The sequence below is a fragment of the Danio rerio genome, chromosome 3, assembly GCF_049306965.1.
Source record: "Danio rerio strain Tuebingen ecotype United States chromosome 3, GRCz12tu, whole genome shotgun sequence".
Taxonomy (NCBI): Eukaryota; Metazoa; Chordata; class Actinopteri; order Cypriniformes; family Danionidae; genus Danio; species Danio rerio.
This window is the reverse complement of record NC_133178.1, coordinates 38320448-38339428: the sequence shown is the minus strand read 5'-3', so window position 1 is coordinate 38339428 and position 18981 is coordinate 38320448. Positions and strand designations below refer to the sequence as shown.

General features: G+C 36.2%; 1 protein-coding gene across 12 annotated transcripts in view; it reads left to right on the top strand.

The window, feature by feature from the left end:
- arhgap23a (Rho GTPase activating protein 23a) overlaps positions 1 to 18981 on the top strand; it is a 142060-nt gene that overhangs the window by 60817 nt on the left and 62262 nt on the right. For 4 of the 12 annotated variants that reach the window (XM_005164174.6, XM_073944902.1, XM_003198148.7 and 1 more), the window contains exon 1: positions 7188 to 8075. The exons of the other annotated variants lie outside the window; for them this stretch is intronic. In XM_005164174.6, the coding sequence (XP_005164231.1) occupies positions 7827 to 8075 (249 nt within the window). In that variant the 5' untranslated portion in view covers positions 7188 to 7826. Of the gene's footprint in view, positions 1 to 7187; positions 8076 to 18981 lie in introns of those variants that run through there. 12 annotated transcript variants of the gene reach the window in all.

The window sequence follows — 18981 nt, the reverse complement described above, 5'->3', positions numbered from 1 at the left end:
GATTCAATTCACTGCAAACCACTGGTTTTGCTTCATGCCTACAGCGTATTGGTCAACGGCTTTGTTTAGGATTACAGCTAAAATTAACCAGTTTAAAGTAGAGTAATATTTTTTTTCTCTCCTCACACACTCTCAGAAAAGGCAGATTAAAGGCGGTCTAGACTGTGTTGTTATCTAATGCTCTTGGGGGCCGATGGTGTTGTCAGGTCTCCTATTATCTCGCGTCGCTTTGTCGCTCTGCACTCTCTGGTTTTGTTTAAACAGCAGATACTCGATATCAGACGTAGCCGTGTTTATTTTATGGTGTTTGACTTGACTTGGGGGTTTTGGGGATTTGTTCATGCAGCTTTGATTCATTCATGCTTTAGGGTCGTCGTGTGTGGATGAATGTGGGCTGCGTGAGCTCATGTGACCAGCAGAGGACAGGCTACATCCTCTTTTGAACCCTGTTGCGTACATTTGAAAAAGTTGCATATAGGTCAGTAAAGGACATTTTATATAGCCCATTTTGAAAATTATTTTTTTTATCCATTTCTCAGTGAATATAGGCAATGTATTTTGGTGCATTTAAACAAAACAGATTTATTAAACATATATTTATTCAAATAATATTTTAGTCAGCAAACATATTTATAAATCAAGCAAAATATTGCAAATATAATTTACAAACTAAACAAAACAAAAATTAAATTTTTTTTGGCCTTCTCCTGATTTTTCCTCTTTTAAAAAAATGTATTTAATATTTTTCTAACATATAACATAACATAAATTTAAGTTTACTAGTTTTTGGACCGTTATCATAAGTTATTTTGTTAGATGAGCTCCAGATTTGGCTTCAGTACTGACTAATCTAATGTATATGCACACGTTTAATATAGTATAGCTTCCTATTAAAATGTAAGAGAGATTTGAAAGAGAGATTTGTGAGGGGTTTACTTATATATGCTGAGGACTGTATTTAAATATACAAATACTGCATGTGCATATACATAAACACATTTTAAGTTTTTCTTTTTCTTGTTAAATTTTAAAGGCTTGCAAACGAATTGGGAGGAGGCACAAGAGTTAAAACGGACATGAATGAATGTGCATCTATGCGTTTAATAAAACAAAAGTGTGTTTTTTGTGTGTGTGTGTGTGTGTGTGTGTGTGTGTGTGTGTGTGTGTGTGTGTGTGTGTGTGTGTGTGTGTGTTCTCTTACGTGTGATCAGTGCATTGAGCTGTTCTGGTTTCATCTGTTCCATCAGCATGTGTTGATAAATGAATCATTCATGTTTTTATCTGAGGATAAAGATTAGCTTTATCAGAGCATGTGCACATCAAACGTTCACAGCTCAAATCTATGTAAACATAACGGCTGTTTGAGTTTCTTTTAGATAAAGCTGCTCAGAGTAAAAATGTATTGCTCAGAATATACTCTCTGGACATTTCAGCTGTTTCTGAATAAATATATACAGTTGAAGTCAGAACTATTAGCCCCCTTTGAATTTTTTTTCTTTTGTAAATATTTCCTAAATAATGTTTAACAGAGCAAGGAAATTTTCACAGTATCTCTGATAATATTTTTTCTTCTGGAGAAAGTCTTATTTGTTTTATTTCAGCTACAATAAAAGCAGTTTTTAATTTTGTAAAAACATTTTAAGGTCAAAATTATCAACCCCTTTAAGCTAATTTATTTCCCTGATGGTCTAGAGAACAAACCATCGTTATACAATAACTTGCCTAATTACCCTAACCTGCCTAGTTAACTTAATTAACCTAGTTAAGCTTTAAATGTCACTTCAAGCTGTATAGAAGTGTCTTGAAAAATATCTAGTCAAATATTATTTACTGTCATCATGGCAAAGATAAAAATAAATCAGTTATTAGAAATGAGTTATTAAAACTATTATGTTTAGAAGTGTATTGAATGAAATCTTCTCTCCGTTAAACAGAAATTGGCAGAAAAAATAAACAGGGGACTAATAATACTGACTTTAACTTTATATCAATATTGTAGATTTGTTTAAATTTTTGTTTTTAAATACAGATGAAAGAGCATTTATATGGCAATGGATTATAGTGATTATCTCTATAGGTGTTCATTTTTGTGAGTGTACATATACTGTTGTTTTTAATTTTTGTTCAAATGAATAGCTAATAATTAAGTTAAAACGTGTCAATTATCTGTTGTCATTTGTAATTATCAAATTACTGATGTCATTAAATGAGGCTAATTGGAGACTCCTGCTTCTGTTGTCAGCAACTGCCTAGTTTCCATTTTTATTTCAGCTTAGGAATGTTAACTGTTAAGTATTTCTCACCAAGGGGTCATACATGTGATCCTAAGCTCCAAAACAGAAGACAATACGCTGAGGTGTTTAGTTTAATTCAATGTCTTTAACTGAATTATGTTTTAATTATTTGCTTCTGTGCTTACTTTATTATAATACAGGCAATATGCGAAAATATTAACCTAATTATTATGGTTTATTTTATAATAATTAATACAAACTTTATAAATAGAGTCATTAAACATGTTTTAGTTTTAGTATAAAAAAGGCAAATATATTAGAGGCAGATTCGTAAGATTAACAAAGAACTACTCAAACCTTCTTTTACAGCTACTGTTATTGTAAAATACAATAAAATCAACAATATGCATTTAGTTATTTAATATTTTTATTCATCAGACAAAAGTACAAAAAAATTATTTTGGATGTTTTCACTGACCTAATAAACTATTCTTTAAATATAAATAAGACAATGATGATGATTAATAGCTATGAATACTAGAATTTGTTCAGTAAAAGTGTTTCCGTTGCAGTTTATGCACATTTGTTCTTATGGAATCAAAAGTTTATCCTATATACTCAGTTATGCGCACACGTGTTTTATGCTTATTTTCAAAATTAATGCGCATTTTGGCGTTTCCTTCAACTGTTTTTAGGCGCATCTCCAAAATGGAAGGTGGACGGAAGCGTAGCTACTGAATCGTAGCTACCTGAAGTTTGGTATCATAATTGGAAACTTATTTTGCTTGTATATGCTTACATAAATACTTGAACAATTGTAATTCAAACTATTTATACAATTCAAACTATTTAAATAATTATCCTCAATTCCCAAAGCATTAATAGGCAAAGTAGGTTAGCATTCAGTGTTTCTCCTAGGTTTATAGTCCTGGAGGGCTTAGACCATGACTATGCCTCTTGCAATCTGTTCTCTTGCTCATTCACTCTCATTGCCATGATTTCTGAGTATTTTAACTCATTTTCGTGGATCATTGGGTCGGTATAAATTTGCGGGAGACTTTCCGTGCTTCCAGGAGAGGTCATAAGGTCGGATAAGATGCTAGATAAGGGAGAACGCATCACCGCAGCTCAATTCAATTCACCTTTATTTGTATAGCGCTTTTACAATGCAGATTGTGTCAAAGCAGCTTCACATAAATGGTCATAGTAAATTGGAACATAGTAGTTCAGTTTTTAGTGTTTAAGTTCAGTTCAGTTTAGCTCACTTCAGTGTGGTTTAATAATCACTACTGAGGCTCCAAACACTGGAGAGCAAATCCATCGATGGTTAGCTCTACCAATCCCAAACCATGCAAGATAGTGGCGACAGCGGAGAGGGGAAAAAAAAAACTTCACAAATTGGCAAAAGTGAAGAAAAAAAAAACCTTGAGATAAATCATTTAATAAATAATTTAAATCACTGGAAATACAATGGCTGCAATTGCAACAAAAGAGAGCATCACTCGCGCGAGTTGCGCCAATAAAAAAAACAGAGGTCCCATTGTATTTGTATATATTTTAGCTGCTGTGACATGAGTGCATTACGCCCCCACGCATCATTTACCTGTGTTGTTGTTACTGTCGGCCAGGGGTGTCCAAAAGTTGGTCCTGGAGGGCCGGTGTCTCGCTGACTTTAGCTCCAACTTGCTTCAACATACCTGCCTGGAACTTTCTAGTATACCTACTAAGAGCCTGATTAGCTTATTCAGGTGTGTTTGATTAGGGTTGGAGCTAAACTCTCCAGGACACCAGCCCTCTAGGACCGAGTGTGGACACCCCTGCTGTAGGCAATGCATAATATACGGGAGCGCACATGCGTCTTCGGTCCTGTCAGATGTGGCGTGCAGTCTCATTCCCATACAACAGATAGTGTGCGCGAGAGAGAGTACTTCAGAGAGTAGAAATGTGTAACCGCGCGACTTTGTAGAGACAGAAATGACATGCTGTCGTGTTGAGCTGCAGGCCAGAGTGGAGTTTATTAATGTTCACGACTGATCCAAATATGGTCAAAATGGACCTTCTGATTTTTAGGGTAGTTTTATGGGATTTTATGGTAATCTAGAAATGTGTTAATATTAGAGATGTACTGAATTTTCGAGATCGAGATGGCATTTTCGCCTTATGGAGGAGGTGGATGAGCTTCACATTATTCTACAGGAAGGAAGTCTTGACATTCACATTTATTTGTTAAAGCTCATGCCCAATATTTAACACACCTTATGCACGTGTGTGTATGTGTGTTTGCACTGTTAAAGCAACATACTCCTCTATAATAACACAATCGTATCTGTCTTTTGTGCGGCTGAATCTAAAATATGAGGCATATTTGTGATTCACGGTGATCTGACTTAAGCTTCAACCTATTCATGACGCCTTCTCCCGGGGGTGATAAACTGCATGTGTTGTGTTTTGTGTTTTGTGTACATATCGTGCCGGTACATGTCTAACAGTGCAGCAGGTGAAACCAGTCTATCCTCATTTGTAACGGATCTCAGGTGTGTATTTGTGTGTGTGTATTTAGAGGAGTTGAATGAGAGGGAAATATCTCATCGATGGCCATCTGCCTGCCTCTCTCTCTCTCTCTCTCACACACACTACAGACCTGCCTGTTGGGTGAGATTTTCTGCGTGTGTGTGTATGTGTGTGTTAGAGTGTGTGTGCTGGTTTTGGAGGTTTACAAGGACACAAATTTGTATAATGATATGGGCATGACCTAGGGTTGTCAACTTATTGACTTCAGAAATCAACTTATCAAATTTGTACAATAAGTGCTGATTGGTAACGAAGCCGATACTTTTGACAACCCCTAGTATGACCTAGGAATTACAATGGTGAGGGGGTTTATGAGGACACGTCTCTGTAATTCATTCATTCATTCATTCATTTTCCTTTGGCTTATTCCCTTTATTCATCAGGGTTGCCACAGCGGAATGAACCATCAACTTACCCAGCATATGTTTTACACAAGTATGCCCTTCCAGCTGCAACCCAGTACTGGGAAACATCCATACACACTCATTCAAAAAGCACCCTGAGGAAACATACACAAACATGGAGAGAAAATGCACACAGAAATGCCAACCGAATCAGCCGGGACTCGAACAAGTGATCTTCTTGCTGTGAGGTGACAGTGTTAACCACTGAGCCACACTTAAATATAGTACTTAACATGGTCTTTTGACATTTAAAAATTTGCCATAGGTTTCCTGGGGTGAGAGTTTAGGATTAGGGGTGAGGAAAGATGATAAAATAAGTGTGTTTTTACGGAATGATATACATTTATCCTAAGGAGAGTCCTCATAAACCCAAATACCATAGTCTGTGTGTGTGTTAGTACGTGAGCTGATATATGTTACTGTGGATGTCCCGTGTTGTTTTATAGCAGCTGTTTTAGTCTGGCCTCAGAGAGCAGCTGCAGTGAGCTTTCTGGCACCCTGTGTTTTTGTCTGCCATTCTGGGGTTTTCTCTCAGACTTTTGGCTTTTCTTTCTCATAGTGGTCATTCTTCCATTTTTTTGTGTGTCTGTCTGTGCGCTCGAACAAGTATATACAGTTTTTTTGGGGTCTTTTTTTAAACTTCTATTGTGTTTGCTATAGCGGAGCCATTATTTTAGCTCTTTCTCTAAGGGGACTTTTAGAGAGCGGGGGGGTTTTCGCATTGCTCTGATTCCAGTTTCGCACAGACACACTCAGTCGAATGGTCTTTCAGAGACGCTCAAGGGCTTCAGGTTCAGCAGAGCTGCGACATGTTGTTGTTGGGCTACGTGGACTTTTTCAGTTCTGCCTGATGGATTTGTGTCTTTTATTGATGGAACAAAAGATTGAGTAATAAAGATGAAACTGAAATGGAAAGATTAGATAATACAGAAATCTGAGAGTTCTGAGGGGCAAAAGCGCTTTTTTTGTGTGTCTTTTTTTTGTTTTTTTTTGCGGAAGACAGTGATGGGGGCTGATGGGAGAGACTATAGAGATGATGGTGATAAACACAGAGGAGCCAGAGGGATAGACATGGCAAGGAGAGAAAAGAAAGGTTTATGAAATCGCATAATAGTTTTAGGTTTGAGTAAGTTTAATTACATTGTGAAAGGATGTTTTAGCTTTCTAAGCTTTTTAGCCATTTGTTAACAATTTCTGTTGTTGTTTTTTTTTTGCTTGACAGTTTTTAAAACACTTTTATTTTGAAGAAACAAAAAAATAGACTTCATTCAATGAGTTTAATTGGTCATGACGTCAGAAATTCAGTTTTGAAGAGCTTAGAAGCTTTAACAAGTACCCTGCAAACAATTCTGTCTTTATTAGACAACTAGACAGCTTCGCTCAAACAAGGCTAAACTTGGGCTGTCAGTGAAAATCTAATAGATGTCTAAGAACAACCCAAAACTAGTCTATAGTCATCGAATAGACAGACTTTATATGTAGTCATTGATTTCTGTTTATTTGATGACTAGTCTAGTTTTGGACTATTCTTTGGCACCTATTAGATTTTCACTGGCAGCCCAAATTTAGCCTTGTTTTAGCCAAGACGACTATGTTTAGACATCTATTAGACATATTTTAAAAACAAAAAATGCTTGCTAGGTAAGTAATTTTGAGGGCGGGGCATTCATGATTTAGAGAGCACCTGATTGGACAGAAATCAGTGCAGTGCAGGGTGAGTCATTAAGATTTATAGCAGTTTTTGGAAAGTGAAAAACAACATATTTGGCAAGTGCTTTTTTTTAGGTAAATTTGAAACATAGTCTTAAAGCTTACAAACAGATTACTAACCGGTGAGCTGCATACAGATATAGTCTGGAAGGAGTGATAAAGAGAAAGATAACGAATGAATGAAAAGAGAGAGAGGGAGAGAAGGAGACAGCAAGCAAAAGAAAAGCAAGAGGGACGGCCCACTCAGAGTGACAGAGAGCTGGAGTTCAGAGTTTGTCAGGAGATGACAGAGTGTAGAGACAGGGAGAGAGAAAGAAAGAGGAGCTAAATGGTTTAGAAAGTATAAGGAATTGAAGGAAAAAAAGATTGAAAGAGAGGAAGAGAGAAATACTGATGCGAAAAAACTTGGATTTAGTTTTTTTTTCCATTCAGCAGCAGCCGGCTTCCCTGGATCTACTTCTTTGCCAGCACTGCCACGTGCTCCCCACACACACATACACACACACACACACACACATTTCAGGGTCTGGCAGACGGGGGTATGTGGCTCTATCCTGGATTGCTCTCATCTCTGGATATGCCTCTGTAGTCGTAGCACTCGTCTGTGTACTTGTGTGTGAGCATGGGAGGTGCAGAGCTTGCCGATGTGATATGGATCTAGCAATTTGACTCCGGGAATCCTTTAAGAAAATTTGCCAGCATGGAAATATGACGAGATTTGGGCATGTTCAAGGAAAGCCACATCTGGACTTTCTCCTCTCTTTGGGAGAGAACGGACACCTCTTTAACCTGACTTGTAGCCTTTAATTTTTTTTTTTTTTCACATTGAAAGGTCGTAATGGTTCGCTTGTGAATGCGACGTGTGCTTTTGTGAGCCCTTGCACACTCCCAAGTGCATTTATGTGTGATGTGGTCAGCAGGTCAAGTGCCACTGGCGATGCCCGTTGTGTGCCCGCATGTAGGGGGTAAGGAGTGGTGCTTTCAGGATGCAGTCGGGGTGGATTGCAGCTCTCCAGAGCCTCGCTGTATCTGGGTGGCGGTTTTACACGGGGATACACAGCAAATTAACATTTCCAACCTCCAAAATGACTCTTCTCCAAACATAAATGGCATCAGTGCTGGGAAAGCACTGTCAAGACCCGCACAGACCTCCAGGGTAAGCTGATTTAAACATGACATATCATCTTCTGTTGTTAAACATATTGACGCAATAAATACCTTCATGGGGAAGAAATTTAACCTGGCTTTAAGAAGAGTAATTCACTAATATATATTGCTAACATAATATTTTGCTTGTTTGTTTTGATATCTGATCATGATAATGTTGGTAGATTTTATTATATTCCATTCTGTGCTCATCAGATTTAACCATTTATATTGGTTTTAGTGTGTTTAAAAAGGTTTGGACAAAAGTCCTCATAAGATTACAGATATTGGCCTTTAAAATGTTATTTCTGACTGTGTCTTTCATCCTTAACATCTTTTCTGAGACTTTAAACCGCAGAGATTGGGAGGTTGGATACACTAATTAGAAAGTAAAGGCACCTGATAAGGGGTTATAAAGACCCTCTGGGTGACTGTAGATGCTTGTGTGTGTGTGTGTGTGTGTGTGTGTGTGTGGTTGGTTTGGTTTTGCTTCTAGCACAAAGATTATAGGATATAGAGAGGGAATGCCTTGGTATATTGTGTATAGGAGACTTGTTTGTGTGTAGTGATGACACATTTTATGATATTTGTTAGAGATATTCCTAAATAGAGTAGTGTGGAGTGATGGGACCTGATATTCTTCAGAATTTTAGAAACTGTACAGACAGCTGCCGGACAGACATGCTCTAACCCAAACCAAAGTCAACCGCTTTCAAATATGTGTGGCAGGACGGCTCCTACAGTCGGATTAACCGCTCCATGTCCTCCTAAAAAAGCAAACTGTGCATCACCATATTTGAGCAAGACTCATAATTCCTGACAGAGGTGAACTCTTCCGTTCATTTGCATCACATAAAGGAAAACACAGGATTTCGAAACTGGCAAATCTGCTGATGCCATCTAGGAGTCATGTTGTTTTAGTTAGACCTATCTGTGTATAAATGAAGCTAATGAGTTGATTGAGATTTGCTTAAATCTTCAGTGTACTTGTTCAGTATTGTTCAGCTGTGTGTTTCTTTAGGGTTATTAGGCTGAAACAGAAGGTAGCCAGGTGGTGTGCTTTTGCAGGACTGTGTTAAAATACACAAGCAATGGAGAAGCAGGGTTGCTGAATGTTTGTCAGGGTACACTCTAAAGGATACACATTACTTTGTATAAGTCACACCAGTAACCCAGGGCAAACAAAAAAGTGGCAGAAACTAAAGTTTATAGATGGATTTTTACTTCCTAAATATTCCTGTGTTATAATTGGTGTGTAAACGTACAGCACTTGCTGTAGTGCTACATTGTGTCAATCATGTATACAGCATTTTTTTGGATTACCTATATCTGACTAAAGTCGTAATGTAAAACAGAAATCGAATTAAGACGTGGAGTATTCCTATTTAGTGGCATTATTGAAGTGCAGTACAGACCAGTAAACACCTTAATCAAATTATCATGATTTTGTAGTACTTTATTCTACATTTTGCGACAGAATGCACACATGGCAGTTGTCAGACATTTAAAGACAAACAAATGATAATGGCATAGAGTACCACTAAGTTACATTCACAGTAATCCTTCGCACACACAATGTAAGAAATCAACTGCAGTTGAACTTGTCGCAAAAATTAACAATTAAATGCCCAAAATCACATATAGTGCCATGATGAACATGGACTGTTGTTGCTTACAACCCTGAAGGACATTAGCATTGAATAGTGATGTAATGACATTAATCGAACTATGTACTACATCATGTAAAATGAGAACATGAAAAGAACATTTAAAAAGCAACTCATGTAAACACCTTAATCTTATTATTGTCTTATTCATATTAAGGCAAATAATTTGATTCCTGGTGTTTATGTAAACATAGTTACTGTCTTCAAATTTAGTCCATTGGCATGATTTCAGTCAGATATCATAATGTTTAGATATTTGCCATTGAAATAATTGACTGCTGAGTTTTGATTGGTCGTTATTTTATTGATTCATCTTGAAAATAATGACATTTCATAGTCTGCGCATGGCAGGCTTGGGGTTGGTTTTGGGGGTGAGCGACGTATCTGAGTAGGGGTATGTGTGCGTGAAGCATACCTGAAGAGCGGTAGGAGTGAGTTGTGCGCGACATACGTGAAGAGCAGTGGGGGTGAGTTGCGTGTGACGTACCTGAAGAGCTGGGAGGAATGCGGTGGAGAGGGCTGTGAGACGTATTTAAGGACCGGGCGGGAGACGCGCGATTTCCGTGAGATTTTCATTTATTTGCGGCCATCCGGGAGTCTCTATGCATTTGCGGGATACTTCCGGAGCTTCCAGGAGACGGATTGATAGATTTGCTCTTCTGTGTTTAGCTTTTCAGCAGTGAAACTACACAGTAAACTACACTGACCTGAACTAAACTAAAACTGAATTCTGAAAACTGGACTGGCTCAGTTTCAATTTACTAGTACTTCTATGTTAAGCTGCTTTGAGACAATCTACATTGTAAAATCACTATAGAAATAAAGATGAATTGAATTGACTTTAATTACTTCTCACCACAGAGGAGTTGAACATGATAATTTGACAATCAATTTAATTAGCAAATATTTGAGAACTGTGACATAATGGCTACTTTGTGTTCCTTCTTGACTTGTGTTGTTTGCTTGGTTTTGTCACTTCGTGTTTTGTTCTCGTGCTCTCATTGGCAGTTCTCGCGCTCTGATTGTCTGCTATATTTCACGAACGGTGGTTGCTTGGTTTGTGGTGTGTCCTGGCATTTGACAGTATGCTTAGACATACCTTGTTTCTGTTGTCATTTGAGCTATGTCAATGCAGTTTAGCTTATTATCTTTATGTTGGTTGTGTGTGAACAGTGTAAATGCTATACCAATCAGCACTACATAATACTTTCAAAAGAGCATTCGAATTTATAGAAGAAACACCATATAATTTCAAACAGTTCTTTATGCTTTAGAGCTCTCTAAGGATTGAATGTAACTTAAGCAAACTTAAATCTTTAAATAACAATAGTTAAAATGTCTTTGTCATTATGGCCACTGATAAGTAAGTTGTCAGTCTACACATAAAGCCCAAAGTGACTTGCCATTCGCGCTAGGAATATCCAGCTGGATCATCATGGGTTTAGATGACTAGCACAGGGGCACAAAAGGTGAAAGCATGTGTGTTTAACCATTAACAGTTTACCAAATCTTAAACCACTTATTATACCCCTTAAATAAATACATAAATATATAAACTGGCTGATTCTAATAAATTTATTGTGAAATGTAAAAAGAAAATGAATTTAGAGGTTTTATTTTAAGTTATTCAAAACTTTTTTAAAAAGTATTTAAAAAGTTGCATGGGACGATAACCGTTTTTAGGGTATACCGCGATTTGAAAAAATGTCAGGCTTTTAAAACTGCAAAAAAAAAAATCTGTTATACCGTTACTCCGGTATATGTAAGATTCCTTTATTTCGTTTTTTTTTTTTTTTTTTAGGACAACAGTATATTCAGCAGAAAAAAATATCCAAATACGCCGTTTTAAATGTTAAGAAAACTGTATTTTTATAGCGAATGAAGACAGCAGAAGACTATGATTCATTTAAATTATTTAGCCTGTTTACTGTTCCAATATATTGTAAATGTTTCTCAAAATAAAATACATTGTGTTCAAAAGGGGAAAGTTTTAGTTTTTTACCCAGAAATTAAAAAAGAATATGTCATCACAATACCGTGATATTTTTATCCAAGGTTATTATACCGTCAGAATTACATAGAAGCCCATGCCTAATTGGGAACTAAATGTTTAGGTTTAGGTTGAATGGCTAAAAAAATGTTTACATTAAACTTTTTCTGCTGAATAAGGGAAAACTTTATCTATTTTGGCAGTTTTTGGCAAAACACTAACTTTTGATCATAGTGCAACTCAGAGTTATCTGATACTGTTATCAACAAAATGTGATGATGTGCATACATATTACATGATTAGCTTATTTATTTCCACATATACTCGACAACTGGAATAACAAAAGCAGACTACGGGAACACATTTTTGCAGGCATAGTTTTACTTTGCTTTTCGAGGTGAAATGCTAAATACTGGCTTTTATTTTGTCATTGTATCTGTGGATCTATGTGATTGTTTTCACAATATTGTCGTCACTTCACAGAACCTTTCAAAACCATAAAACAGATTATTTTCCATTTTTTAAAACAAATCCTTGTTCTGTATAACAAAACTGAATTATAAAGCCATGTAAAACTATTTTATAAATGTTTAAATACAACATAAAGGACAAAAACAACATTATTACTATAATGTAATAAAATACAAGAAAATGAGGGTTTATTTAAAATAATAGTGCATCACAGTAATTCAAGATGTACACTGAGTAAACAAGAATATACTGTTTGGTGATCATATGGATACTAACAGTGTTGGGGTAACGTATTACAAGTAACGCGAGTTACATAATAATAATAATACTTTTTTTATGTAACGAGTAAAGTAATGCATTAATTACAAAATTTAAGTAATAATATTTTCACATGAAGTGCCGCTGACAACAAGGGTGCAGATCCAAACGCAGGTTTATCTAGCAGAATGGTCAGGCAAGCAACGGTCAACAGGGGCAAACAGATGCATACAGGCAAATCCAGATTCATAGTCAAAATACAGTACCAGGCGAGTGGTCAGAAGGCAGCCAGCAGACAGGAATGAACAATAAAACAAACAAATTGAGGGTCAAACCCGGTAAGGAAAACACAGTGTAATGTCACAGAAACAGATAACAAGAGTCAGCAACTAGTGTGTGTGTCTGTGCTGCTGAAATAGTCCATGTAATCAGTTTTTGACAATCCTCCGGCTGTTTGTATGCAATCTGTCAGGATTAGGATCCGGTGTGAGTGTGTGTGGTGCTTGACTGGATCTTTTAGTTACTGAAATGGCGGAGTTGTTGTCCGTTAGCGATCCGTGTGTATATCAGCGATCTGCACAGGCTGGATTGCTGGACACTGTGACAAATATTTGAGTTACTTTTTAAAAAATGTAACTCGAGTTACCTTTTAGATTAAATAATTTGTTTTAAAGTTAGAATTTGCTGAATTAACATCAGGCTGCACAGTGTCACCTTGGGTAGCACGTTCGCCTCACAGCAAGAAGGTCGCTGGTTCAAGCCTTGGCTGAGTCAGTTGGCGTTTCTGTGTGGATGTTTTTCCCATGTTCGTGTGGGTTTCCTCCAGGTGCTCCGGTTCCCCCCACAAGTCTAAAAACATGTGGTATAGGTGAATTGAGTAAGCTAAATTGTCCTTTGTATATGTGTGTGTATAAGTGTGTCTGGATGTTTTCCAGTGATGGGTTGCAGTTGGAAGAACATCTGCAGTGTAAAACATATGCTGTATAAGTTGGCGGTTCATTCTCCTGTGGCGACCCCAGATTAATAAAGTTTTATTAATTAATTAATAAAGTGAATGAATGAATTAAAAGTAGTGCAATAATGCTGAATCACACACTCAATAAGAGAATGTGTTCGCCGCGGAAACAGACAAAAACCAAGATGGCAGAGCCTAAAATATCTGTGATGGGATTATTCTCATTTTTCTGAATGCATTGAAGAAAAGGGTATTGTCTCAATGCACATTGATTTTACTGAACTAAAAAGACAAAAATACAAAAGAAACACATTGCTTTCAACTTTCATTAATATGTATGGCATGGATAGCCTGTTCTCAAAGGTAACATTAGTCTGATTGTTTTAAGTAAAATGAAGGTTATACGGTGTGCCGTTAAATGCAGAGCTTCTCTATTAAGAAAAAAAAGAAAAAAAAATACCCTGCAAGTTCTGAAAGAGATTAAGCCTCAGGCAGGTACACTGTAAACCCCAAAAAGTTAAGGTAACTCAAACCATTTAAGGAAACAGATAGCAACAAACCATTTAAGTTCAAAAACTAATCCTAATGAGTACTGTAAACTTAATCTATTTTAGGTAAATCATCAGTTTGACCACAGTAAAACCCAATAAATAAAGAGAACTCAAACCAACTGAGTACTGTAAAACCCAATAAGTTAAGGCAACTCAAACCATTTGAGTTAAAAAAACTATTCTATATGAGTACTGTGAACTCCATTTAAGCTGAAATAATGATGTATTTAATTAACTCATTACCTTCAACACTGAGTTCAAAACTCTTTTCAAATGAGTAGAATTAACTTTCAGTCAATTTTGAGTTAACTACACTTATTTAATTTGATAAAGTTGACTCTTGGGTTTTACAGTGTTTGAAAAAGTATCTCAAAAGTTACTCAACAGTAAAGTCTAATGCATTACTTTCCATAAAATGTAACAAAGTATTTCAACTAGTTACTTTTTTAGGGAGTAACTCAATATTGTAATGCATTACTTTCAAAAGTAACTTTCCCCGGTACTGGTTCCTAATATGCGTAAATGCCAAAACATTGTCTGTTTGATATTAAAATCATGTCGAGATTAAAGTCATCCTGCTGGATACAAGTGCGTTCATTCATATTCCCCCTGCAGTTCTATTTATTTTTTATTCCTGAATTCAAACATTTCTGTACAAGTGGAAAATCCAGTTTAACGGAGCTCCAGCGGAACTAAAAGAGCTGACAGACAGGTTTATATACACACACACACATGCACAAACACACACACATACACACTGCTCTTCTCAGTCGTGTGTGTGTTGCAGTCATAGGGCAGGGTGTCAGGGATTAAACACTCAACATTAATTACGCTCAACTTTTCAGCAGGATCACCCACTCAGCTGTTTGGAGCGTATTGTTTCTGGCGACTGTCTGTGAGCATGTGTGTGTGTGTAAGCAAAGCCTGCCAAATGAGAGGACTGGAGACATTATAAAACACTCATCAATTGAGGTATATTGAGGACGTTTAGCTGTATAGATTCATAGGTCATTGTCTACATTAGGTTTTTAATGTTTTCCCCGATTTATGACCAAATTGCCCTGAATCAACACTTGCAACGCGTCACCCCCAGAGAAAAATGTGTCGGGTGAGTGTTAACCCATCATCAGCTGGTCATAAAGTATGACCTCAACCCAACTGTTGAACTGAACGAGGGTTGGATGCTGAGCAGAAGTCAGCAGGGTGTATTTCTAGTCACAGCACTATGTGTATATGATTCTCATTTTAGGACAACTGGTTTGATAAAAAGGAAAAAGTTTGTCTTCTCCAGAAATGTTTCAACCTTAAAACATTTACCTTTTGATCTGAAGCAAAATAGAAATAAGTTATAAGGTTTGTTTTTGCAGAAACTACCTTGAATTTCATGAAGAAACAAATCTACTTTTTAATTATGCTGAGCTCTATAATTTTAGTTTTTTAATAAAGTAAATTTTTTTAGACCACAAGTGAATAGTATTCGTTATACAAATGTCTAATTTTTGCTTTTTTCTTTTAAACACTTTTATGAACATTTAGAAATATATTTGATCATAGGTAATGCAAGAAAAATCCCCAATGGTGCATTCAAAAGGAAAACACACTTCAACCAGGAAATGACATACTGTGAAAACAAATGTCTTGTGGGCTGATTACACAACCACATTTTCAACTGAAATTAAAGGGAAACTGACAACATTTGTAAAGTAAAACATATGACAACACTTGAAGACGCAAACCTTTGAGAACAAATTATAATGTGGATTTTTTTTAATACAATTGACTGATTTCACGCAGCTGCCATTTTAAAAGTGAAAACGAGGCTGCACATTTTAGATGCCATTTATCAAACTCAAGTTAATGAACTGATTCTTTCACTAAATGAGACTTGTAACGATACTGAATTTCAGTACTGAAAAAAAAAGTGCATTTCCCGCTAACCTTTAACCGCTGTTGAGCGCATTCATCAACACCTAATTTATCATAGTATTCACCAGTGCTCAACAGAAATGACTGTAATTGGCCGTGAAGGTCATCAATTCACTGCAATTCATTGACAATTACCAAGTGCAAAGAGGGTTAGCAATCGACTGATCTTTGCGGCTTTAAAACGCTCCAGTGTCCTTGTATTTGTGTTTGCACTCATTGAAGAGCGGTGAACTGATGACCTTCATGGCCAATCACAGCCAGTTCTGTTGAGCATTGGTGAATACTATGGCAAATCAGCGATGTTTAAGAAAGCACTTAACAGTGCTTAAATGCTAACAGGAAATTGATCTTTTTAAAACTTCAGAAAACTTGAGGGTTTGCATCGTTTTATCTCTCATTGGGTTACATAGGCTGAAGCAGGGAAGCTCCCCCACGGAGTTTACCTAGTGCTTTGAACTGAAGACAATCTTATTACTCTCAAAGAGATTGTGATTTAGTTTGGTGCCCAATATGCTTTTAGTTGTTTAAAAAGAAGCTTAACTGAATGATATTAAAGTGATGTTTACAAAAGTGAAATCACGGCAACAGCTGAAGGTTTGTAGTCCACAGTAGGGCTGGGTGATTAATCGAAATGTAATTGAAATAGACATTCAGAATCTATAATCGATCAAATTTTTACAGGTCAATTTTTTCAATTGCTTTCCCTACTGCGTGTGGAGTCATGTGACCCCACTCTGGACAGCTTGGTAGCGTTGATGAGTGTAGGCGGCACAGAGAGGGCTAAAATATATATAAATAAATAAATAAAACAATCGATCATTAATTGTAATCAAGCTAAAATGTTAAATTAATCAAGATTTTGGGTTTCTTCCCTCTGCTGCCTAGCTTTCGTGTTTTAAAATGGCGGATAGCTAAAAGCTAAAAGGATCCGTTGGATTTACTACATCTTTTAAGTTAATAGGGTGTAAACAATTCATATGGACTGAATTAAAACATACAAATTAAGTTAAAAATTAATTTAATTTGTTTGTTTAAATTCAACACATTTTTTTCAGTGAAGGATCGTTTTATCAAAACTATTGCTAGTTCGCAAAACTTTTCGAACAGCCAAGTGGCAACATTTTCTGATTGTAGTACTCTGTTGTCATGTAAATTGCTTACATTTTTAATTTTGCAAGTATATTTCTGCCGTTTGTTCATTAGTTTATGTGTATTTTGATGTCTAGTTTTGCAGCTATACTTTGGATCCTTGGTCATCTTACAGTTTTCGTCTTTTCGACATGCCAACGTCACTTTTTAAAAGTTTAGTGATTTAATTGTACTACTTGTTCTTGGAGATCATGACGTCAAGTAGATGGCTTGTTTAGTGCTTGGTTTCCTTGGAGAGTCGTATTTTCCAATCCATTATAAAGTTAGTGAAAAGTTGAATGGTAAATAAATGGACATTACTGGACCATAAGGAGACCAACATGTGTTTGTGTGTACCCTTGTGTGTGTTTGTTTGTTTGTTTTTTTTTTTTTTTTGGGGGGGGGGGGGGGGGGGATGTAATAACAGGTTTTGGTATTCTCAGTGCCGGGAGGAACCTTGTGGTCGAAACCTGCGTGTCGGAGCCTGTTGGAGACCGAGTTCTCCTTCTCTTTCTCTTGCTAAAGCTAGCCTCTGCGTCTCTGTCTGAACACGTCAGGGCTTAACAGTAAATGTTATGGAATTCACACAAGCCCCTGTACATTCATCCTGTCACTTACACAGCTTTATTGTGTCTTTCACTTTTATTTGTCTGACTAATCCAATGAGCAGGCCCACGCGCGCATGAACTCACAAGAATTTGACTGCAGAACGATAGGTCATTGAATTCTACATAAATTCTTGAGATATTTTTAGAATTTATTTGTTCAAATGAGCTTTTAAGTGAATGAATATTATTTTTTATTTATTTGTAAAAAAAATATGTCAAATATTAAAATTAGCAATGTTTAATGTGGGATTTATATTTTTTGTTCACACTTTTTCACTCTTTGTCTTTAAATCACTCAATATACATTTTATTTCTATTAAAATGTATTGACTTATTTAATGTTACATACTGGTATATGTGAATTTCTTCCATAAAATTACAAATTAAACATTTAGCAGATTGTTCTTCTGCTCTTCTCTATGTAATAAAAATTCTGAACTGAAGGCTGTCAAGGCACCAAAAATATTATGATGCATTTTTGTCAATCCATTCATCCCATTTCAAGCACACAACAGGAGTAAACGGGGTCTAAATGGTGTGCCATTCATCCATTATCCATTATTTATTGTCGATAACTTGATCATTTTCACATTTAATATTACAACTTCTTTCATCTTACCAGAGGTGTAGATGAATCTGCATTGAATTAGATTGCATTAAAATAGTCACAATATGCTACACTGTAAAAAAATGCTGTCACACATCTTGTCCCAACACAAAATGATTTAATTTAATTGTTTTTACAAATTTAAGTGGATTAAACATAAAACACTTGTTGTTTCTCAAACTCATTTTAAAAGTACATTTTAAATAAGTAGTTGAGCTGGCCTGGGGTGCATTTCCAAAAAACATGGTTAGCCAACTAGGTTGCAAGTTGTGTCATTACAAACATAGTTTGTTGATTTGTCATTTTCCAAGTCCATCGTTCCAACGAACATTCGCAATTGCATAGCAAACTTGTACTCTTGCAACTAAACCTCTGAAGCTGTACTTAGAAGCATAGTTCCTGACTCTGTTCTATTTCCAGTTATCCCCCCTATGCCCTATTCATTAAGAACATTCTAACATTTAAAATGATTGAATGGTTTTAAAAAAGCATTAACGTCATCTCTCTTAGGTGTGATTTGCTTCAAAGCATTTTAACAGTTCAGTTTGAGCGATCTTTATGTTTACAATTGCGCTCCCTTCACAGTGCACTTTGAAAAGATTGATGCCATTTTGAACACAGCCGTGGCTCATGACTAAAGCTATAGGTGACCTATTATTCAAAAGCGGAATTTATGTTATGTCTCCAAAGTTTGTGAAAACAAAACACATAGCATACGATAATGCTTTTAATTTATAATAGGTTATTTATTAAGT